The sequence below is a fragment of the Oncorhynchus mykiss genome, chromosome 31, assembly GCF_013265735.2.
Source record: "Oncorhynchus mykiss isolate Arlee chromosome 31, USDA_OmykA_1.1, whole genome shotgun sequence".
Lineage (NCBI taxonomy): Eukaryota > Metazoa > Chordata > Actinopteri > Salmoniformes > Salmonidae > Oncorhynchus > Oncorhynchus mykiss.
Window position 1 is genome coordinate 4175686 of NC_050571.1, and position 25693 is coordinate 4201378.

General features: G+C 43.6%; 1 protein-coding gene across 6 annotated transcripts in view; it reads right to left on the reverse strand.

Moving 5' to 3' along the window:
• LOC110504518 (RING finger protein 44) overlaps positions 1-24258 on the reverse strand; it is a 69290-nt gene extending 45032 nt beyond the window's left edge. The window contains exons 1-6 of one of the 6 annotated variants that reach the window (XM_036970244.1): positions 23908-24258; positions 23311-23361; positions 5398-5584; positions 2844-3075; positions 2377-2544; positions 208-384 (exon numbers count right to left, since the gene is read on the reverse strand). In XM_036970244.1, coding sequence (XP_036826139.1) covers positions 208-384; positions 2377-2544; positions 2844-3075; positions 5398-5504 — 684 coding nt within the window. In that variant the 5' untranslated portion in view covers positions 5505-5584; positions 23311-23361; positions 23908-24258. Of the gene's footprint in view, positions 1-207; positions 385-2376; positions 2545-2843; positions 3076-5397; positions 5585-15197; positions 15423-23310; positions 23362-23907 lie in introns of those variants that run through there. The other 5 variants (XM_036970246.1, XM_036970243.1, XM_036970247.1 and 2 more) reach the window with 5 other exon arrangements.
• Positions 24259-25693: the final 1435 nt, after the last annotated feature.

Consider the following 25693-nt stretch of genomic DNA (forward strand, 5'->3'; position numbering starts at 1 on the left):
AGTAGTGCACTATATAGGGAATAGGGTTCTGGTCTATAGTAGTGCGCTATATAGGGAATAGGGCCCTGGTCTAAAGTAGCGCACTATATAGGGAATAGGGCCCTGGTCTAAAGTAGTGCACTATATAGGGAATAGGGCCCTGGTCTAAAGTAGTGCACTAAATAGGGTGGAGGGAGCAATTTGGGACTCAGGCGGAGGGGTACTCACCATGCGTGGGTGCTGCCTCTGGAGAGGGAGGAACTGGCTGAGAGGAGTGAGGTGAGGAGGCTGGTGGGGTGGCGGCCCCGGGGGGTTGGGGTGTAATATAAAATGTTCGCTGGAGATCAGGGGTGGGAAAGCTTGGTAAGACACTGGCAAATGCTGCATTGTACAGGCTTGGATGAGCTAGAAAAATAGAGAGAGAGAGAAAAAACAGACAGAACACACTGTTAAAAACAAAAATGGTAGTAATAAACAGTGTTTAACCATACAGAACAAGACTGGCAGGGCCGTACCTCAAGAAACCAATCCTACACAAGTCAAAGCAATAAGAAAATAATCATCTATGGATTATAAGCAATCTATGAATTGTTTATTACATTTGTTTATTTTATTTTACCTTTATTTAACTAGGCAAGTCAGTTTAAGAACAAATTCTTATTTACAATGACGGCCTCCCGGAGAACGGTGGGTTACCTGCCTTGTTCAGGGGGCAGAAAGACAGATGTTGACCTTGTCGGTTCTATGAGTATTACCAGCCAAATATGGCCAATCCTTACTCTACATAAACACCTGAGCAGGAGTGAATATGTCCACAGCACAGATGCAATGATGTGCTGCTACACAGCATGAGAAAGAAGCAGTGTTGGTAGGGGTGCTACATCGACAGTGAACACAACTGAAGTGGTATGGTGTGTTAACAGTGGGTATGGTGTGTTAACAGTGGGTATGGTGTGTAGGAAGAGGTGTATTAACAGTGGGTATGGTGTATTAACAGTGGGTATGGTGTATTAACAGTGGGTATGGTGTGTTAACAGTGGGTATGGTGTGTTAACAGTGGGTATGGTGCGTAGGAAGAGGTGTGTTAACAGTGGGTATGGTGTGTAGGAAGAGGTGTGTTAACAGTGGGTATGGTGCGTAGGAAGAGGTGTATTAACAGTGGGTATGGTGTATTAACAGTGGGTATGGTGTATTAACAGTGGGTATGGTGTGTTAACAGTGGGTATGGTGTGTTAACAGTGGGTATGGTGCGTAGGAAGAGGTGTGTTAACAGTAGGAAGAGGTGTGTTAACAGTGGGTATGGTGTATTAACAGTGGGTATGGTGTGTTAACAGTGGGTATGGTGTGTTGACAGTGGGTATGGTGTGTAGGAAGAGGTGTGTTAACAGTGGGTATGGTGTATTAACAGTGGGTATGGTGTATTAACAGTGGGTATGGTGTGTTAACAGTGGGTATGGTGTGTTGACAGTGGGTATGGTGTGTAGGAAGAGATGTGTTAACAGTGGGTATGGTGTGTTAACAGTGGGTATGGTGTGTTAACAGTGGGTATGGTGTGTTGACAGTGGGTATGGTGCGTAGGAAGAGGTGTGTTAACAGTGGGTATGGTGCGTAGGAAGAGGTGTGTTAACAGTGGGTATGGTGTATTAACAGTGGGTATGGTGTGTTAACAGTGGGTATGGTGTGTTAACAGTGGGTATGGTGTGTTAACAGTGGGTATGGTGTGTTAACAGTGGGTATGGTGAGTAGGAAGAGGTGCGTTAACAGTGGGTATGGTGCGTTAACAGTGGGTATGGTGCGTAGGAAGAGGTGTGTTAACAGTGGGTATGGTGCGTAGGAAGAGGTGTGTTTACAGTGGGAAGAGGTGTGTTAACAGTGGGTATGGTGCGTAGGAAGTGGTGTGTTAACAGTGGGAAGAGGTGTATCAACAGTGGGAATGGTGCGTAGGAAGTGGTGTGTTAACAGTGGGAAGAGGTGTGTTAACAGTGGGAAGAGGTGTATCAACAGTGGGAAGAGGTGTATCAACAGTGGGAATGGTGCGTAGGAAGTGGTGTGTTAACAGTAGGAAGCGGTGTGCTAACAGTGGGAAGAGGTGTATCAACAGTGGGAAGAGGTGTATCAACAGTGGGAAGAGGTGTGTTAACAGAGGGTATGGTGCGTAGGAAGAGGTGTGTTAACAGTGGGTATGGTGTGTAGGAAGAGGTGTATTAACAGTGGGAAGAGGTGTGTTAACAGAGGGTATGGTGCGTAGGAAGAGGTGTGTTAACAGTGGGTATGGTGTGTAGGAAGTGGTGTATCAACAGTGGGTATGGTGTGTAGGTAGCGGTGTGTTAACAGTGGGTATGGTGCGTTGCTGACATGGACGTCACTGACATTCCAGCTCTTCCTTTTCAAACTCACAGGAGGAGGAAGGCAGCAGAGCAGAGAGAGCTGTCCGCTGAACATTACCGAGCATGCTGGGAGCTGCTGACTGTTGCACCCTGGGAGAGGTTGCCCGGTGTGGATGGGGAAACCGTGCGTCGTCACCGTGGTAACAGTGTAAGAGATCGGAACGGATTCCTGGTGCATCTTGGTACAAGAGAGAAAACAGTAATTCAGACCATTTTTTTTTTTTTAAGTCTAATTTTGAAGACTGTTCTGCGTATCACATCGGTTCTTTCTCCAAAAAGCTCACGGTACCATAGAACCTAACGGACGGCATAATTACCCCCACATCCGGCCCTGATCTTAACCCAGCGTGAATTTCAAATTAGCTAGACTACAACAGACACTGTGATAGTAATGAAAAAGGGGCCTGAGGCCCATCCCGGACATCACCTTTTCAATCTTCAGTCCCCCAACTACTACAGCGGTGTGTACCTACGCACCTGGTCGTGTACATCCACCATGATGGGGCACTGTTGATGCCGAGGTGGGTGTGCGGCAGGGTGGAGCATGCGTGGCGGGGCACTGGCGTGGCTGTACTGTCTGGCCTCATCTAAAAGAACCCGCTGATGTTGCTGGGAGAAGAGAGGGTGGTGGAAGTTCTCATCCTGGAGCGAGGAGTCGTGCAGTGCGACCGGTCGGTCTCGACTCCCCCACTGTCGTCTCACTGGCGGGCTGCAGGAACATCAAGTGAGCACATCCATGATACACCAGGCATACCATGCATTGTATGAAATTCTGTTTAGGGTATACTTAGATATATACTTTAATCTAAGTAGTATACTTATACTACTTAGATTAAAAGGCAAAGTAATGTTGTTTTGTTTTTTTTACATTTAACATTTTTTTTTTATGAACATTAGAAGTTAGAGATGTTTAGTGGGGGAAAAAGGTTCCGAAACAACAGCTAGAATTTAAAGGTCGCCTTTAAGGAATTTTTTTGTTCCGGAACCACAAGTAAGCATGACACATCCAGAACACCGTGCGTGGACAATTAGCACGATCCGTTTAGGATGTACAGTTGAAGAAGTCGGAACTTTACATACACCTGAGCAAAATATATTTAAAAATGAGTTTTTTTTTTTCACAATTCATCCAAGAAACAATTCCCCGTCTTAGGTCAGGTAGGATCACCACTTTATTTTAAGAATGTGAAATGTCAGAATAATAGTAGAGAGAATGATTTATTTCAGCTTTTATTTCTTTCATCACATTCCCAGTGGGTCAGAAGTTTAGATACACTCAATTTGTATTTGGTAGCATTGCCTTTAAATTGTTTAACTTGGGTCAAATGTTTCAGGTAGCCTTCCACAAGCTTCCCACAATAAGTTGAATGAATTTTGGCCCATTCCTCCTGACAGAGCTGGTGTAACTGAGTCAGGTTTGCAGGCCTCCTTGCTCACACATGCTTTTTCAGTTCTGCCCTCAAATTTTCTATAGGATTGAGGTCAGGGCTTTGTGATGGCCACTCCAATACCTTGACTTTGTTGTCCTTAAGGATTTTTGCCACAACTTTGGAAGTATGCTTGGGGTCACTGTCCATTTGGAAGACCCATTTACGACCAAACTTTAACTTCATGACTGATGTCTTGAGATGTTGCTTCAAAATCTCCACAATTTTATTTTGTGAAGTGCACCAGTCCCTCCTGCAGCAAAGCACCCCCACAACATGATGCTGCCACCCCCGTTTCACGGTTGGGATGGTGTTCTTCGGCCTGCAAGCCTCCCCCTTTTTCCTGCAAACATAACGATGGTCATTATGGCCAAACAGTTCTATTTTTGTTTCATCAGACCAGAGGACATTTCTCAAAAAAGTATGATCTTTGTCCCCATGTGCAGTTGCAAACCATAGTCTGGCTTTTCTATGGTGGTTTTGGAGCAGTGGCTTCTTCCTTGCTGAGTGACCTTTCAGGTTATGTCGATATAGGACTCGTTTTTACTGTGGATATAGATACTTTTGTACCTGTTTCCTACAGCATATTCACAGGGTCCTTTGCTGTTGTTCTGGGATTGATTTGCACTTTCTGCACCAAAGTACGTTCATCTCTAGGAGACAGAACTCGTCTCCTTCCTGAGTGGTATGACGGCTGAGTGGTCCCATGGTGTTTATACTTGCGAACTATTGTTTGTACAGATGCACATGGTACTTTCAGGCGTTTGGAAATTTCTCCCAAGGATGAACCAGACTTGTGGAGGTCTAAAGTTTGTTATCTGAGGTCTTGGCTGATTTCTTTTGAGTTTCCCATGATGTCAAGCAGAGGCACTGAGTTTGAAGGTAGGCTTTGAAATACATCCACAGGTACACCTCCAATTGACTCAAATGATGACAATGAGCCTAACAGAAGCTTCTAAAGCCATGACATCATTTTCTGGAATTTTCCAAGCTGTTTAAAGGCACAGTCAACCTAGTGTATGCAAACCTTTGACCCACTGGAATTGTGATACAATGAATTATAAATTAAATAATCTGCCTGTAAACAATTCTCTGAAAAATTACTTGTGTCATGCACAAAGTAGATGTCCTAACCGACTTGCCAAAACTATAGATTGTTAACAAGAAATTTGTGGAGTGGTTGAAAAACTAGTTTTCATGACTCCAACCTAAGTGTCTGTAAACTTCCGACTTTAACTGTACTTATACAAATACTTTTAAAACTTTAACTTTAATTCTGCTATTCTTCAGTTCATGTAAACTGGGAAAATAGTGTATCAAATACATTCAAATAAGTGCCGTTTGGGCATTTGGTTCTTGAATACAGCACAAACGATTCCAAAACCGTATGTAGTAGACCAGAACACACCATACAGGAAACCTCAGGATGAATGGCCCGTCATCGCATGATGACAGCTGATTAAACAAAAAAAAGGTATCCGCTTCCCAAAAGGGCAACCTATTCCCTTTATAGTGCACTACTTTTGACCAGGGCCCTATAGGGTAGTGTACTATAGAGGGTGCCATTTGGAACACATCCAAGTACTGAAGGGAGTACTATTCACCTTCTCCTGAGGTGCACTGGGGTGTTGCAGGGCTCTCCTAGGAACCTCCTCTGGTTCAAGGGGGCTGTCGGTGGCCGCCTAGTCACTGCTATTTCCCATGGTCGCATTGGTGACGTCGTGGGGACCGACGAAAAGGAGAGCAGGGGGGTGCTGGAGGCACTTGTGGCGTCTAACCTCTGTCTTTACCCTGAAAATGAAAGACCATTAAAAACTACTTAACCACACTTCACTAGCACCATTCTCCCTATATAGTACACTACCCTACAGGCCCTGGTCAAAAGTTATTGTTGTCTATCAACAATGACAAGCCAGACGAGTCTGACAATCTAGATGGAATATTACTCAGGATAATAGCAGACGATATCGCCACTCCTATTTGCCACATCTTACATTTAAGCCTAGTAGAGAGTGTGTGCCCTCAGGCCTGGAGGGAAGCTAAAGTCATTCCACTACCTAAAAATAGTAAAGCCCCCTTTACTAGCTCAAATAGCCGACCAATCAGCCTGTTACCAACTCTTAGTAAACTTCTGGGATTTTTTTTTTGGACCAGATACAATGCTATTTCACAGTAAACAAATTGACAACAGAATTTCAGCACGCTGATAGGGAAGGACATGAAACAAGCACAGCACTTACACAAATAACTGATGATTGGCTGAGAGAAATTGATGATAAAATGATTGTGGGGGATGTTTTGTTAGACTTCAGTGCAGCTTTTGATATTATTGATCATAGTCTGCTGCTGGAAAAACTTGTGTTTTATGGCTTTACACCTGTCTAACAGAACACAGAGGGTGTTCTTTAGCTAAATCATATCAAATATAATCCAGTTATAATCAGGAAATCCCCAGGGTAGCTGTTTAGGCCCCTTGCGTTTTATTTTTTTTACTAATGACATGCCACTGACTAAGTAAAGCCAGAGAGTCTATGTATGCGGATGACTCAACACTATACACGTTAGCTACTACAGCGACTGAAATGACTGCAACACTCAACACATAGCTGCAGTTAGTTTCAGAGTGGGTGGCAAGGAATTAGTTAGCCCTAAATATTTCTAAAACTAAATGCATTGTATTTGGAACAAAAACACTCACTAAACCTCAACTAAATCTTGTAATAAATAATGTGGAAAATTGAGCAGGTTGAGGTGACTAAACTGCTTGGAGTAACCCTGGATTGTAAAATGTCATGGTCAAAGCATTTTGATGCAGTAGTAGCTAAGATGGGGAGAAGTCTGTCTATAATAAAGAGATGCTCTTAACAACACACTATCAACAAGGCAGGTCCTACAGGCCCTAGTTTCTACCTTAACAACACTATCAACAAGGCAGGTCCTACAGGCCCTAGTTTCTACCTTCTTAACAACACTATCAACAAGGCAGGTCCTACAGGCCCTAGTTTCTACCTTCTTAACAACACTATCAACAAGGCAGGTCCTACAGGTCCTAGTGTTGTTGCACCTTGACTACTGTTCAGTCGTGTGGTCAGGTGCCACAAAAGAGGACTTAGGAAAATTGCAATTGGCTCAGAACAGGAAAGCACGGCTGGCCCCTGGATCTGCACAGAGAGCTAATATCAATAATATTAATAACATGCATGTCAATCTCTCCTGGCTGAAAGTGGAGGAGAGATTGACTTCATCACTACTTGTATTTATTAGAGGTATTGACATTAATGCACCGAGCTGTCCGTTTAAACTACTGGCACACAGCTCGGACACGCATGCATACCCCACAAGACATGCCACCAGAGGTCTCTTCACAATCCTTAAGCAGACTATGGGAGGCACACAGTACTACATAGAGCCACGACTACACAGAACTCTATTCCACAGTACTTCATAGAGCCACGACTACACGGAACTCTATTCCACAGTACTACATAGAGCCACGACTACATGGAACTCTATTCCACAGTACTACATAGAGCCACGACTACACGGAACTCTATTCCACAGTACTACATAGAGCCACGACTACACGGAACTCTATTCCACAGTACTACATAGAGCCACGACTACACGGAACTCTATTCCACAGTACTACATAGAGCCACGACTACACGGAACTCTATTCCACAGTACTACATAGAGCCACGACTACATGGAACTCTATTCCACAGTATTACATAGAGCCATGACTACATGGAACTCTATTCCACAGTACCACATAGAGCCATGACTACATGGAACTCTATTCCACAGTACTACATAGAGCCATGACTACATGGAACTCTATTCCACAGTACTACATAGAGCCATGACTACATGGAACTCTATTCCACAGTATTACATAGAGCCATGACTACATGGAACTCTATTCCACAGTATTACATAGAGCCATGACTACATGGAACTCTATTCCACAGTACTACATAGAGCCATGACTACATGGAACTCTATTCCACAGTATTACATAGAGCCATGACTACATGGAACTCTATTCCACAGTATTACATAGAGCCATGACTACATGGAACTCTATTCCACAGTATTACATAGAGCCATGACTACATGGAACTCTATTCCACAGTACTACATAGAGCCATGACTACATGGAACTCTATTCCACAGTACTACATAGAGCCATGACTACATGGAACTCTATTCCACAGTATTACATAGAGCCATGACTACATGGAACTCTATTCCACAGTACTACATAGAGCCATGACTACATGGAACTCTATTCCACATCAGGTAACTGATGCAAGCGGTAAAATTAGATTTGAAAAAACAGATAAAAACACACCTTATGAAACAGCGGGGACTGTGAAGCAACACAAACATTGGCAGACACATGCGTACACACACACATACGATAACACACGCATTATACATACACATGTATTTAGTACTGTAGATATGTGGTAGTGGTGAAGTAGGGGCCCGAGGGCACACAGTGTGTTGTGAAATCTGTGAATGTATTTTTTTTAAAAGTTTTAAAATTGTAATAAACTACCTTAATTTTGCCGGACCCCGGGAAGAGCAGCTGCTGCTTTGTCGGGAACTAATGGGGATCCATAATAAATACAAATACTAGCCTGGATATTCAAAACGGAGGTTGATTTGAAATGTATTAACGTTTTACACTATACGGTGCATTCGCAAACTATTCAGACCTCTTGACTTTTTACACTTTGTTACGTTGCAGCCTTATTCTAAAATTGATTGAATTTATTTATTTATTTATACACAAAATACACCATGATGACAAAGCAAACATTTTTGCAAATGTATATTAAAAATATATATATACACTGAAATATCACATTTAAATAAGTATTCAGACCCTTTACTCAGTACTTTGTTGAAGCACCTTTGGCAGCGATTACAGCCTCCAGTCTTCTTGGGTATGATGCCACGAGCTTGGCACACCTGTATTTGGGGAGTTTCTCCCATTCTTCTCTGCAGGTCCTCTCAAGTGCAGTCAGGATGTATGGGGCGCGTCGCTGCACAGCTATTTTCAGGTCTCTCCAGAGATGTTCTTTGCTCTGGTCATCTTTCCCATGAATAGTCTCCCAGTCCCTGCCACTGAAAAACATCGCCACAGCATGATGCTGCTACCACCATGCTTCATCGTAGGGATGGTGCCAGGTTTCCTCCTGACGTGACGCTTGGCATTCAGGCCAAAGAGTTCAATCTTGGTTTCATCAGACCAGAGAATTTTGTTTCTCATGGTCAGAGTCCTTTAGGTGCCTTTTGGCAAACTCCAAGCGGGCTGTCATGTGCCTTTCACTGAGGAGTGGCTTCTGTCTGGCCACTCGACCATAAAGGACTGATTGGTGGAGTGCTAAAGAGATGGGAGAACCTTCCAGAAGGACAACCATCTCCACAGAGGAACTCTGGAGCTCTGGGTTCTTAGTCACCTCCCTGACCAAGTCTCTTCTCCCCCGATTGCTCAGTTTGGCCGGGCGGCCAGCTCTAGGAAGAGTCTTGGTGGTTCCAAACTTCTTCCATTTCAGAATGATGGAGGCCACTGTGTTCTAAGGGACCTTCAATGCTGCAGAAATGTTTTAGTACCCTTCCCCAGATCTGTGCCTCGACACAATCCGGTCTCGGAACGCTTCGGACAATTCCTTCAACCTCACGGCTTGGTTTTTGCTCTGACATGCACTGTCGACTTTGGGAACTTATAAAGACAGGTGTGTGTGTGTGCCTTTCCAAATCATGACCAATCATTTGAATTTAGCACAGGTGGACTCCAAGTTGTTGAAACATCAAGAATGATCAATGGAAACCGGATGCACCTGAGCTCAATTTTGAGTCGCATAGCAAAGGGTTTGAATACTTATTTACATAAGTAATCTGTTTCTTTTTTAATACAATTGCAACATCAACAAAAATCTAAAAACCTGTTTTCGCTTTGTCATAATGTGAATTGTGTGTAGACTAAGGAATTTTGATTTCATTCATTTTAGAATAGAGCTGTAATGTAACGAAATGTGGAAAAGGGGAAGGGGTCTGAATACATGTATCCTAGTGGTTTGAGCGTTGAACTCGTAACCGAAAGGTTGCTAGATCGAATCCCCGAGCTGACAAGGTAAAAATCTGTCGTTCTGCCCCTGAACAAGGCAGTTAACCCACTGTTCCTAGGCCGTCATTGTAAATAAGAATTTGTTCTTAACTGACTTGCCTAGTTAAATAAAAGGTCAAATAAAATAACAAGATATACACCAAAGTATGTGGACACCTTCAAATTAGTGTATTTGGCTATATCAGCCATTGCTGACAGGTGTATAAAATCGAGCACACAACCGCGCAATCTCCATAGACAAACATTGGCAGTAGAATGGCCTTACTGAAGAGCTCAGTGACTTTCAACGTGGCACCGTCATGGGTTGCCACCTATTCAACAGTCAGTCAGTCAAATTTCTCCCCTGCTAGACCGGCCCGGTCAACTGTAAGTGCTGTTATTGTGAAGTGGAAACGTATAAGAGCAACAACGGCTCTGTGGCAAAGTGGCAGGCCACACAAGCTAACAGAACAGTACCGCTGAGTGCTGAAGCACAAATAATCCTCTGTCCTCAGTTGCAACACTCACTACCGAGCTCCAAAATGCCTCTGGAAGCAATGTCAGCACAATAACTGTTTGTCGGGAGCTTCCTTAAATGGGTTTCCATGGCTGAGCAGGCCGCACACAAGACTATGATCACAATGGTGTAAGTGGAGTGGTGTAAAGCTCGCCACCATTGGAACAGTGGAATCGCCTCCTCTGGAGTGATGAATCACGCTTCACCATCTGGCAGTCCGACGGACGAATCTGGATTTGGCATAGTGCTGACTGTAAAGTTTGGTGGATGAATAACGGTCTGGAGCTATTTTTCATGGTTTGAGCTAGGCCCCTTAATTACAGTGAAAGGAAATCCTAACGCTATAGCATACAATGGCATTCTAGATTATTCTGTGCTTCCAAATTTGTGGCAACAGTTTGGGGAAAGCCCTTTCCTGTTTCAGCATAACAATGCCTCCGTGCACAAAGCGAAGTCCATACAGAAATGGTTTGTCAAAATCAGTGTGGAAGAACATGACTGGACTGCACAGATCCCTGACCTCAACTCTATTGAACACCTTTGAGATTAATTGGAATGCTGACTAAGAGCCAGGCCTAATCGCCCAACATCAGTGGTCGACCTCACTAGTGTTTGTGGCTGAATGGAAGTCCCCACAGCAATGTTCCAACATCTAGTGGAAAGCCTTCCCAGAAGAGTGGAGGCTGTTATAGCAGTAATGTTCCAATATCTAGTGGAAAGCCTTCCCAGAAGAGTGGAGGCTGTTATCGCAACAAAAGGGGGGGCCCCAAATCTATATTAATGCCTATGATTTTGGAATGAGATGTTCGACGAGCAAGTGTCCACATACTTTTGGTCATGTAGCGTATATATGACAAATACTTATTTCCCACCATAATTTGCAAATAAATTCATAAAAATCCTACAATGTGATTTTCTGGATTTTTTTTCTCATTTTGTCTGTCATAGTTGAAGTGTACCTAATTACAGGCCTCTCATCTTTTTAAAGTGGGAGAACTTGCACAATTGGTGGCTGACTAAATACTTTTTTTGCCCCACTGTATCAAATGATTTCTGGGTAACAATTAAGTACCTTACTGTAATATAAACAGTGGGTATAGAAAGCCACCATCCCCTTTCAAAAATGTTCACCTTTTGTTGCCTTACAGCCTAAAACGAAAACGCATCAAATCTGACTTTTTCCAGGTTTATTTACACACAGTAACCCACAATATCCAAGTGAAAAAGTGTTTTATTTTTTTTACTTAAAACAGTAAAATAGCCTATTTGGATAAGTGGACACCCCCCTGAATTAATACTGGGTGGATCCACCATGAGTCTCTTTGAATACGTCTCTACTAACTTTGCACACCTAGACTGTGAAATATTTGCCCATTCTTCCATTGCAGAATTGTTCAAGCTCAGTCAAAATTGAATGACGACCACTCATGGACTGCACTCGAGTCATTCCACAGATTCTCAAATGGGATTTAGGTCAGGGCCTAAATCCCATTGATTTAGGCCACCCATTAACTAGGCCACTCAAGGACTTTCGCCTTCTTGCGTTTCAGCCACTGTACGTACGGTTGCTTTAGGTCATTGTCATGTTGAAATGTGAACCATCTTCCACTTCCTGGCAGAGGGCTGCAGGTTCTCCTCAAGAATCTGTTTTTTTTCCCCCCACTGTCCATTTTCCCTTCTATCCTGACAAGCATTCCAGTCCCTGTTGAAGAGAAACACCCTCACAACAAGCTGCTGCCCCCGCCGTGCTTTACGGCAGGCGTGGCGCCCTTCGCTGCAGGGGTGGCGCCCTTCGCTACAGGGGTGGCGCCCTTCGCTGCAGGGGAGGCGCCCTTCGCTGCAGGGGTGGCGCCCTTCGCTGCAGGGGTGGCGCCCTTCGCTGCAGGGGTGGCGCCCTTCGCTGCAGGGGTGGCGCCCTTCGCTGCAGGGGTGGCGCCCTTCGCTGCAGGGGTGGCGCCCTTCGCTGCAGGGGTGGCGCCCTTCGCTGCAGGGGTGGCGCCCTTCGGTGCAGGGGTGGCGCCCTTCGCTGCAGGGGTGGCGCCCTTCGCTGCAGGGGTGGCGCCCTTCGCTACAGGGGTGGCGCCCTTCGCTACAGGGGTGGCGCCCTTCGCTGCAGGGGTGGCGCCCTTCGCTGCAGGGGTGGCGCCCTTCGCTGCAGGGGTGGCGCCCTTCGCTGCAGGGGTGGCGCCCTTCGCTACAGGGGTGGCGCCCTTCGCTGCAGGGGTGGCGCCCTTCGCTGCAGGGGTGGCGCCCTTCGCTGCAGGGGTGGCGCCCTTCGCTGCAGGGGTGGCGCCCTTCGCTGCAGGGGTGGCGCCCTTCGCTACAGGGGTGGCGCCCTTCGCTACAGGGGTGGCGCCCTTCGCTACAGGGGTGGCGCCCTTCGCTACAGGGGTGGCGCCCTTCGCTACAGGGGTGGCGCCCTTCGCTACAGGGGTGGCGCCCTTCGCTACAGGGGTGGCGCCCTTCGCTACAGGGGTGGCGCCCTTCGCTACAGGGGTGGCGCCCTTCGCTACAGGGGTGGCGCCCTTCGCTACAGGGGTGGCGCCCTTCGCTACAGGGGTGGCGCCCTTCGCTGCAGGCGTGGCGCCCTTCGCTGCAGGCGTGGCGTTCTTTGGGTAGAAAGATGTATTGGGTTTTCACCAGACATATTGTTTTGCATTCAGGCCAAAAAGTTCAACTTTGGTCTCGTCTGACCACAGCACCTTTTGCCACTTGGCCTCGGGAATCTACAATGTGCTATTTGGCAAAGCTTCAAACGAGACTTGATGTGGCTTTTTTTGAGGAGTGTTTTTTTTTCCCCTGTTCTTGCCACCCTCCCATAGGGTGGGGCCAGATTTGTAGAGAGCTTGTGATATTGCGGTCACATGCACACATTGACCAGTCTTTTGCCCTAAAGGCCTGAAACTCTTTCAGTCACCATTGGCTTCTTGGTTAGCCTCTCTCTCTGATCAGTCTCCTCCTTACCTGGTCATCCAGTTTTTTGGAGGGATAGCCTGATCTATGCAGGGTCTGGGTGGTGCCATACGCCTTCCACTTCGTAATAATGGTCCTAACTGTGCGCCGAGGGACAAAGCCTTTAAAGTCTTTTAATATCCATCCCCCTGACTTGTGCCTTTCCACAACTTTGTCTTGTAGATCTTTTGAAAGTACCTTTCCGCCCGTAGTGGCGAAGGGCGCCAAACTCCTCTCTGAACAGCAGCTTTTATTCTGAACTAATCAAAGTCACTACAATTGATCACAGACGGAAGCCAATTAGCTTGATTTGTGATCTGGAAGGTTGTTGGTTATACCTCAGCATGTTTGCACATTTTTTTTGTTGCTTTTAGTTTTCAGAGTTAAAAAAATAAATAATATTGATTTAAAAAAAATCCCACTTGGGATATTGTGGGTCACTTTGTGTAAATAAAGCCATAAAAAGTGAGATTGTATGTGTTTTCCTTTCAGGCTGTAAAGCAACAAAAAGTGAACATTTCGAAAGAGGGTGGTGACTTTCTATACCGACTGAATATCTTACTGCATTATATCAACTCGTTTCTGGGTAACAATTTAGTACCTTACTGTAATACATTTCCATTTTTTTTTTAAATGGGCAAAAATAGTTTAAGCAAACAACTATTTCATCACAACAAGAATGTTGCTAGGACTGTCTGGGAGTGGTCTATATGGGGAGGGTTAAAACTGAACACTAGCTGTTATTGGCAGAGAGGTTTGGAACTCTTTGTTATTGGTCTAATTTACCGCATGGTGATGTCACCATGGAAAGCAGAAACTCACGCGCATCCAAACCTGCAACTATCTGGATATATATAACACTTGTCACACTTTCGCAGTGTTAAGTTTCATCATCTGTTGTACAATATGAGATAAAACACGGGGGGGGGAAATGGATTGACTGCACTGGGCCTTTAACTTAAGATGTAATTAACTTTCTATCAGACTGAAAAATAATTCTGTACTAACTAAGTCGCTCTGGATAAAAGCATCTGCTAAATACAAACGTATCAAACGTGAATTGCCTAGTTAAATAAAAGGTAAACATTTTTTTTCCAAAAATGGAAATGACACAGCCAGCCCATTCTGATATGTCTTCCACTGAAAGGTCCTTTGACCAAGTCCGATTTTTTCACACCAGATATTTTTCAGAGCTGATACGATTAGTCAAAATACCAATTAGTAACAAAAAAGTAATTGGACTGTCGGTATAAAACGCAGCCATAGAAATGTTGGACTATTTGACATCACCAGTTTGTAAATAGGGGGCGCTGTATCTAACTGAAACAAAAACAAGGAAAGCCATGTGCTCAGAGAGAAACAAAGCAACAACAAAGGACGAGGAGTTAGCGTGCTAAATAAGTAGCAATAATAGATTTGTTTCACAATTCAACAAGACAGGCATGCATCGATAAAGCATCTAACGTTACACTTCTATTTTAGTTTCAAGTTGCATTGCTGATATTCCATGATGCTAACGCATTTAGCCTCAAAAAGCACAAAGGCATTGCTTGCAATGGACACAGGAGCTAGTAGCCGTTATAAGCCAAGGAGGTAGTCATCCACCGTCAACCACAGTTTTACAGTGTGCAACACATGCACAAAATAATCTCAAGCTTTTCAATTCATATTTCACAAATATCCTAGCTATCATCAATAGCTAAATTAATGAAAGGAACACATGATTAGCGAGCTAGGTAACTGTAGCCAGGTTAGCTAATCATGTTTTCCTTTTAGCTAACTGAGCATGCAGAACTAGCTAGACATCTTTAGCTTACTTGCTTTAGTCTCAAGTCGAAAGACGAGGGATGCACGACCTGAGGTTATGTTAGCTATGAGATGGAGAGTGCAAATGCAGAGTCGTTTTCAAGTTTGACAGGTGCCCTTGGTGTCTGACGTTTCAGCTGCGACGACAAAAGGGCAGATAGATCTCTTTAGCCTAGCGAGCTGCCTCCTGGTTAACGTTGGCTGTGTTGTTATGCTAGTAGACATGGGCTATTTGCATAGTCCATCCATCATTCTAAAGAAATCAAATATATAACATAATGTTTCTATATTTATATATATATAATATATTTATATAAAATAGCAAATGTTATATATATATATATATATATATATATATATATATAATATAGAAACATTTTTTATTTATACATATAAACTAGAATAAAACTACTTAGTTTAGAATGATTAATTTCCGATAAATCTATTGGTAACATTCAATAAGAAAAGGTTGTAGTTGTTTTTGATGAAGCCACACCTCTCTCCTGCGCTAGTGTTAAAAACACCAAATCACAAACAACAGACGTGCCTGAAACCAATTATTATTTATATCTACATACATCCTGTGAGGATGTGAATCCGTGATCACAAATACAATAAAAATCAAGAAACCATACAGACCCGACACAGATACAGCTTTGATGCTGAACAGATTAAATTAAGCAACTCAACCAAGCACAGCTTGTAAGAAGGACTAGAACCAGCGTTGTCAAACTCATTTTGCCCCTGTGGCGCATTTGGTCTTCTAGAGGTCTGGAGGACTGCACTGAATGTCCTCTATCCATTGTTTTTGGTAATTTACCATGCTCCCTGACTGTCTAGCTTCCATTTTGGTGATTATTGTTATTTATTTAACCAGGCAAGTCAGTGAAGACCAAATTCTTATTTACAATGACGGCCGAACCCTCCCCTAACCCTGACGACTCTGGGCCAATTGTGCACCGCCCTATGGGACTCCCGATCACGGCTGGTTGTGATACAGCACGGGATCGAACCCGGGTCTGTAAGTGACGCCTCTAGCACAGCGCCACTCGGTCCGGACAAGAAACACTAAATGTAGGTTGATTCTCACTTCTCCACCGTTTCTATCTGGTTTTAGTGATTTGAAAGTATAGTGATTGGTCCCCCACACCAAAAAAACAGATCTAAAATATACTGAACAAAAATATAAACGCAATAGGCAACAATTTCATTGATTTGATTGAGTTACAATTCATATGAGGAAATCAGTCAATTGAAATAAATTCACGAGACCCTAATCTTTGGATTTAACATGACTGGGAATACAAATATGCATATGTTGATCATAGGTACCTTAAAAAAAAATGGGCCTCGGGATTGAGTCACGGTATTTTTGTGCACTCAAATTGCCATCAATGAAATGCAAGTGTTCGTTGTCCGTAGCTTATGCCTGCCTGCCCATTACATAACCCCACTGCCACCATGGGGCATTCTGTTCACAACATTGACATCAGCAAACCGCTCGCCCACATGACGCCATACACATGATCTGCGGTTGTGAAGCAGGTTGGACATACTGCCAAGTTCTCTAAAATTATGAAGGTCGGCTTATGGTAGAGAAATTACAATTAAATTATCTGGCAAAAGTTCTGGTGGACATTCCTGCAGTCATCATGCCAATTTCACTCACGCTCAAAACATCTGAAAAATCAGAAACATTCTGTCCAAAAATGATGCAGAAAAATGTATCCATGCTTTTGCTACTTCTAGGTTAGACTACTGCAATGCTCTACTTTCCGGCTACCCGGATAAAGCACTAAATAAACTTCAGTTAGTGCTAAATACGGCTGCTAGAATCCTGACTAGAACCAAAAGATTTGAACATATTACTCCAGTGCTAGCCTCCCTACACTGGCTTCCTGTCAAGGCAAGGGCTGATGTCAAGGTTTTACTGCTAACCTACAAAGCATTACATGGGCTTGCTCCTACCTATCTCTCTGATTTGGTCCTGCCGTACATACCTACACGTACGCTACGGTCACAAGACGCAGGCCTCCTAATTGTCCCTAGAATTTCTAAGCAAACAGCTGGAGGCAGGGCTTTCTCCTATAGAGCTCCATTTTTATGCCTACCCATGTGAGAGACGCAAACTCGGTCTCAACCTTTAAGTCTTTATTGAAGACTCATCTCTTCAGTGGGTCATATGATTGAGTGTAGTCTGGCCCAGGAGTGTGAAGGTGAACGGAAAGGCTCTGGAGCAACGAACCGCCCTTGCTGTCTCTGCCTGGCCGGTTCCCCTCTTTCCACTGGGATTCTCTGCCTCTAACCCTATTACAGGGGCTGAGTCACTGGCTTACTGGTGCTCTTTCATACCGTCCCTAGGAGGGGTGCGTCACTTGAGTGGGTTGAGTCACTGATGTGATCTTTCTGTCTGGGTTGGCGCCCCCCCCTTGGGTTGTGCCGTGGCGGAGATCTTTGTGGGCTATACTCGGCCTTGTCTCAGTTGGTGGTTGAAGATATCCCTCTAGTGGTGTGGGGGCTGTGCTTTGGCAAAGTGGGTGGGGTTATATCCTTCCTGTTTGGCCCTGTCCGGGGGTATCATCGGATGGGGCCACAGTGTCTCCTGACCCCTCCTGTCTCAGCCTCCAGTATTTAAGCTGCAGTAGTTTATGTGTCGGGGGACTAGGGTCAGTTTGTTATATCTGGAGTACTTCTCCTGTCTTATCCGGTGTCCTGTGTGAATTTAGGTATGCTCTCTTTAATTCTCTCTTTCTTTCTCTCTGAGGATCTCAGCCCTAGGACCATGCCTCAGGACTAGCTGGCATGATGACTCCTTGCTGTCCCCAGTCCACCTAGCTATGCTGCTGCTCAAGTTTCAACTGTTCTGCCTACGGCTATGGAATCCTGACCTGTTCACCGGACATGCTACCTGTCCCAGACCTATTATTTGACCATGCTGGTCATTTATGAACATTTGAACATCTTGGCCATGTTCTGTTATAATCTCCACCCGGCACAGCCAGCAGAGCACTGGCCACCCCTCATAGCCTGGTTCCTCTCTAGGTTTCTTCCTAGGTTTTGGCCTTTCTAGGGAGTTTTTCCTAGCCAACTTGCTTCAACACCTGCATTGCTTGCTGTTTGGGGTTTTAGGCTGGGTTTCTGTACGAAGGGCTATATAAATAAATTTGATTTGATCTGTGGCGTTGTGTGACAAAACTTCACATTTTAGTGGCCTTTTGTCCCAGCACAAGGTGCACCTGTGTAATGATCATACTGTTTAATCTGATTCTTGATATGCCACACCTGTCAGGTGGATGGATTATTTTAGCAAAGGAGACATTCTCACTAACAGGGATGTAAACAAATTTGTGCACAAACATTTGAGAGGAATAAACTTTTTGTGCGTTTTGAAAATTTATTGGAACTTTTATTTCAGCTCATTTCGACACTTTAAATGTTGTGTTTATATTTTTATTTCAGTGTATAATATATATATATATATATATATATACTTTATTTAACTCAAACCACCTGGTAAGTTTAATTATGTTTGGTGCCTAATGAATACTACTCAATAGTCTTGAGGTAGCATGTAACCATAGCCGCAGGAAGTCTGAAAAACCTGAATATATAAACACTTTTTTTTTAAACTAGTGCAGTGGGTATTTAGTAATCAGACCAATATAGCCTTCCCCCTGCCTTCCCATGTTAGCACAGCCTGCTAGGTTAGTCATGTTAGCACAGCCTGCTAGGGTTAGTCATGTTAGCACAGCCTGCTAGGGTTAGTCATGTTAGCACAGCCTGCTAGGGTTAGTCATGTTAGCACAGCCTGCTAGGGTTAGTCATGTTAGCACAGCCTGCTAGTTAGTCATGTTAGCACAGCCTGCTAGTTAGTCATGTTAGCACAGCCTGCTAGGGTTAGTCATGTTAGCACAGCCTGCTAGGTTAGTCATGTTAGCACAGCCTGCTAGGGTTAGTCATGTTAGCACAGCCTGCTAGGGTTAGTCATGTTAGCACAGCCTGCTAGGGTTAGTCATGTTAGCACAGCCTGCTAGGTTAGTCATGTTAGCACAGCCTGCTAGGGTTAGTCATGTTAGCACAGCCTGCTAGGGTTAGTCATGTTAGCACAGCCTGCTAGGGTTAGTCATGTTAGCACAGCCTGCTAGGTTTAGTCATGTTAGCACAGCTTGCTAGGGTTAGTCATGTTAGCACAGCCTGCTAGGGTTAGTCATGTTGGCACAGCCTGCTAGGGTTAGTCATGTTAGCACAGCCTGCTAGGTTTAGTCATGTTAGCACAGCCTGCTAGGTTAGTCATGTTAGCACAGCCTGCTAGGTTAGTCATGTTAGCACAGCCTGCTAGGGTTAGTCATGTTAGCACAGCCTGCTAGGGTTAGTCATGTTAGCACAGCCTGCTAGGTTAGTCATGTTAGCACAGCCTGCTAGGGTTAGTCATGTTAGCACAGCCTGCTAGGGTTAGTCATGTTAGCACAGCCTGCAAGGTTAGTCATGTTAGTACAGCCCGCTAGGGTTAGTCATGTTAGCATAGCCCGCTAGGTTTAGTCATGTTAGCACAGCCTGCTAGGTTAGTCATGTTAGCACAGCCTGCTAGGTTAGTCATGTTAGCACAGCCTGCTAGGTTAGTCATGTTAGCACAGCCTGCTAGGTTAGTCATGTTAGCACAGCCTGCTAGGTTAGTCATGTTAGCACAGCCTGCTAGTTTAGTCATGTTAGCACAGCCTGCTAGTTTAGTCATGTTAGCACAGCCTGCTAGTTAACATGAGGCTATGATGCTGCACATAACTAATCAATCACAGATAGATCTAGACTTGAGAGAAGACTTGAAATAGACAAGATGGCGGTGTACACATTGTTGCATTACTTCATGGAGCAAAAAATATATATTTTAACAGCATTTTTAAAAATAAAATTATAACGGACCCCCCTGTACTTGGATACAGACATGTTATGAGACTCCTGTTTCCACGAATCGAGGACGACGATAGTGTCGCTGAAGCCAAGCTAAGGTTGGTCAAACATTTTACACTGTTACTCCCAGTAATGGATACCAAAATAATATTTGGTTAAATCCCATGATCTGGTGTAACACTCTGTAGCTTAGACAGTTTAGAGCAATATCACTATAAGTCTATCACCTTTGCCCAGACAGAAGGCAAACAAAGATTTAAAAATAAATAAAAACAACTGCCAATTGCCGCCAACTGCTGGCGACTCTGCCTGTTGTTTCATGTCCCATATTTTATAGTCTCACGTGTAAACTAGTCACAACAAGGCAGATGGAACCTAAACCATGAGGGGGGGGGGGGGGGGGGGGGGGGGAGTACACATACATTCTGCTTCAGACAACAATTCTACTGACAGATGACAACTTTCACTACATTTGTTAGGGGCAATCCAGGATTAATACATTATTATTTTTTCTTTTTTTAACTTTAAAATGTGTGATATGGATGTTCAGTGCTTGGCTCTATAGCTCTGTCTAGGAATATGAGAGTAGTTCAATTTATCCCGTCTCATCCCTCAACTGTATATCGAAACAAAAGAGGTTTGTTGTTCGAATTTCAGATTGCCCCTTTGTCATTCTATGTACTTTCTACTAGTAACTCTCTCTATGGGATCTCAGCCAGTTACATCCTTCCCTCTAAACCAGACAGCCTTAGGGAACCAGTCTGTCATTTCCCTTCATGAACAGTAGAGAAACTGTCAGAAGGGGCCCTAAAAATGGTCAAAGACTCCAGCCACCCAAGTCATAGACTGTTCTCTCTGCTACCGCACGCCAAGCTGTACCGATGGACCAAGTCTGGAACCAACAGGAACCTAAAAACAGCTTCTACCGCCAAGCTTTAAGATTGCTAAATAGTTAAAATAGTTAACCAATAGCTACCCGGACTATCTGCATTGATCCTTTCTACACTCTTCTGACTCTTCACATACTGTTGTTACGGTTTATTAATCTGTCCTGTTACCTAGTCACTTTATCTACCTCCAATGACCTCATAACCCCTGCACGTCGACTCGGTGCTGGTACCCCGTTCATTTAGCCGATGTTATCGCTACTCGTTGTGTATTTATTCCTGGTGTTATTTCTCTTTTCCTCTCTGTTTGGGAAGGACCCATCAGGAAGTATTTCACTGTTAGTCAACACCTGTTGTTTATAAAAGCATGTGACAAATAACATTTGATTTTGATTTGTACTTGTCCCGTAACACTACAAGAAGTCACATTCAGTAACATTGATACACAATGTATTTTTTTTTCTCTACAACATATACTTGTGCATGCATGCGGCACAACTGAGACAGTATGCTGGTTTATGACTCATAACCAAAATGACTTCACATGTAGCCTATGCCTAGTAAAAAGTATATTTTTTTTATATACAGAAACGAATTTGCAAAAACATATAATATGTGGCTAACGTTAGCTAGGTGGCTAACGTTAGCTAGGTGGCTAACGTTAGCTAGGTGGCTAACGTTTGCTAGGTGGCTAACGTTTGCTAGGTGGCTAACGTTAGCTAGGTGGCTAACGTTTGCTAGGTGGCTAACGTTTGCTAGGTGGCTAACGTTAGCTTGGTGGCTAACGTTAACTTGGTGGCTAACGTTTGCTAGCACTAGGGGTTAGGGGTTAAGATTATGGTTAAGCTTAGGGTTAGTGAAGGGGTAACTAAAAGGGTTAAGGTTAGGGGAACAGTTAACTAACATAAGTAGTTGCAAAGAAGAAGAAAATAAAAGTAGTAAGTAGTTGCTAATTAGTTAAAAATGATCAAATTGTCCGTGATAATTGTCCGTGATGAGATTCGAACATGCAACCTTCGGGTTGCTCGACGTTTGCGTTACACGCACGCCGCCCATTCAGCCTTCTTTTAGCTTGCCTTAAAAGTAACCTTATATCTTATGTAATCATACCAAAATGTAACAAATCATACTAATTTGAGAGTCCCGGATTTAAATGAACTATGTTACGTCTATCATGAGACCAGTCTGAGACAACACTAAACTCTGTTTATCCTATCCAACAGATAGCACTGTAGGCCATGTGTAGCCTAGTCTGTGGTTTCCTCACAAGTGATAGCATACAGTAATCTTATATGTGACCCCACAGAGGACTCTGGCCTCCTAGCCAATTAGGTAACATATGCAACTCTGGAAGGACAAATTAGGGCTTAATTGTCAGGAACGGGGCCTTGATTTGTTATAACACGACTTGTTATGGCTGTGGGTATGTAAAAAGTGTTTAAAAGTCTTGAGTATGGTTACACGCACACAATAATGATATATTTGTAGAAAGTCAGATTGATATAACGATTCAATTAAAACGTTTACATGCTTTGCGATTTCCCTAATAATGATGTTTCCATGGATACATCTGAGATCAGGCTACCTGATGGCACTCTGATAAATGCAGAAAATCACCAATCAAAATAAACATTCTACCACCGCGACCATGTTATTTTGTGAACCATATTTGATTCTGAGTTCGGACATATTAAGTTGGTATGTGGAAAACTAGCTCTATTACATTCAGTTTTTCCGAACTCACGACATTCGCACTAAAGAAAGCCCCATAGTGGAGGTGTCATGATACCCATAAAACCTTGCGGTCAAACAGGGAAATAGTTCCAATCGTTCATCCACCATTCATTTTGCTTTAAACTGCAAAACTGTTCTTTGCACCCCATGAACAAAAATGTGTCGAATTGCATGAAATACACTTTAGACCTGCTAAATGCCCTCCAACAAGATGGATGTGAACAGTTTGTGTCATGAACAGCGCTTTGTGCCCATAGAAATAGACGTGGCGTGTGCGCAGCGGGGCGCGGGATGTTCCCCAGAGCTGGATGGGGGAGATCAAGTGAAAAAGTTTGGGAACACCTGCTCTTGAAAGGCTTGCTCGGTTCTAGCACATGCGCAGATCAAACACACCGCTTGATCACAGTTTAGGGTGTTTACGTGTCTTTATAATTCGAAAGATTTAGAAAATCTGGTGTTTTAATCGGGATATGCTAACTTCGATTTTGCTCTTATGCGGATTAAGATAAACATAGTATAGTGTTTACATTACTATTATATAATCTCCCTAATGCCATAATCACTATCGATTTATTACTATGCATGTAAAGGTACTCACGACAGAAGTCCTTGCACGGGATCGTTATCTGTGGAATAAAATGAAGTGGGCCTGTAACGGGAGACAGACAGTGCGAATTGCCTTAGACCAAAGAAAGAAATGGTGTCTTTAGAAGTCTATTGATCCAACATACATATTTTGCCTAGAAACATTACATCATGTATTATGTCTGAGCATCTTATCTGCACGTCAGCCCTGGCTGTCCGATTGCTTCACTGCAGAGAAAAACACTGCAATGTTGCAGACGGAAATATCACTATAAAAAGAGGAAGGAGACCAATGCATTCTTATTGGGATGTTCTAATCATCTTTCAATGGACATAACACCTGTTCGTAAAATGGGAGATTGGGAGATAGGAAACGGTCTCTATCCTTGCGCTATAGACCCTGTGCAGAATGTAAACATGACTCTCTCTCTATCTCCCCTAGCGAGATACAAAACAAGGAGGGGCTCAAGGCAGTCTAGGGGAAAAGACAAACAGCGAAGCCCAACGCAGCTCCTGGAAAAACTGCAAAGCCAGCTAGCACGCAAACAGAAACAGAACAGCCTATGCAAACTGTAGTGACAACTTGATAAATATAGTCCAACATCGTTACCTGATTTGTCAATTAGCAAGCATTTCATTTAATTATATTTATCCTTGTAATTCTTCATATCTCGTTCATATTTTCGGTGCGGCATTATCGTCAGCTGTTCCAATGTGGAATATTCCGTGGATTTCACCACTACTATAAAGAAAGGTACAAACATTATACCTTGTATTCCAAAACGCCCGAAACCAACATCCTACACGGGATTTCTGACTAGACGCCGCCAAATTGTAATCACAATATACTCCAGTTGATTGTACATGGCCGGTAGAAAACCCCGACACTTGTTTTGGGTTTGGCAGTAAACGTTTTACCCCCATTTGGGCGCATTTGAGAGAGCGCACTCCATCCTGTCTACTTTACCGTAATGACAGTATGAGTGTGACCGGAAAAACATCCCCAATGTCATGTGTCGGCGGTCAAGATCACTTGTATATAAGTAGGTCATTGGCCTCTAAAATCGAAGGGATTTTTACTTTATATTCCCATTTGTTTTAGTTTGTATGAATTCAACATCACTATCATGCACACGATGGTCATTAGTATCCTTCCAAGACTGTGGTAGAACAACCCTATAGTATTAAACTACACAACACACACCCCAAAAGCACTACACTATACACATCCCTATAGAACTACACTACACACATCCCTATAGAACTACACTACACACATCCCTATAGTACTACACTACACACATCCCTATAGAACTACACTACACTACACACATCCCTATAGAACTACACTACACACATCCCTATAGTACTACACTACACACAACCCTATAGTACTACACTACACTACACACATCCCTATAGTACTACACTACACACATCCCTATAGTACTACACTACACTACACACATCCCTATAGAACTACACTACACACATCCCTATAGTACTACACTACACACATCCCTATAGTACTACACTACACACATCCCTATAGTACTACACTACACACATCCCTATAGAACTACACTACACACATCCCTATAGAACTACACTACACACATCCCTATAGTACTACACTACACTACACACATCCCTATAGTACTACACTACACACATCCCTATAGAACTACACTACACTACACACATCCCGCTAGTACTACACTACACACATCCCTATGGTACTAGACTACACACATCCCTATAGAACTACACTACACACATCCCTATAGTACTACACTACACTACACACATCCCTATAGTACTACACTACACACATCCCTATAGAACTACACTACACTACACACATCCCTATGGTACTAGACTACACACATCCCTATAGAACTACACTACACACATCCCTATAGTACTACACTACACTACACACATCCCTATGGTACTAGACTACACACATCCCTATAGAACTACACTACACACATCCCTATAGTACTACACTACACTACACACATCCCTATAGTACTACACTACACACATCCCTATAGAACTACACTACACTACACACATCCCGCTAGTACTACACTACACACATCCCTATGGTACTAGACTACACACATCCCTATAGAACTACACTACACACATCCCTATAGTACTACACTACACTACACACATCCCTATAGTACTACACTACACACATCCCTATAGAACTACACTACACTACACACATCCCTATGGTACTAGACTACACACATCCCTATAGAACTACACTACACACATCCCTATAGTACTACACTACACTACACACATCCCTATGGTACTAGACTACACACATCCCTATAGAACTACACTACACACATCCCGATAGTACTACACTACACACATCC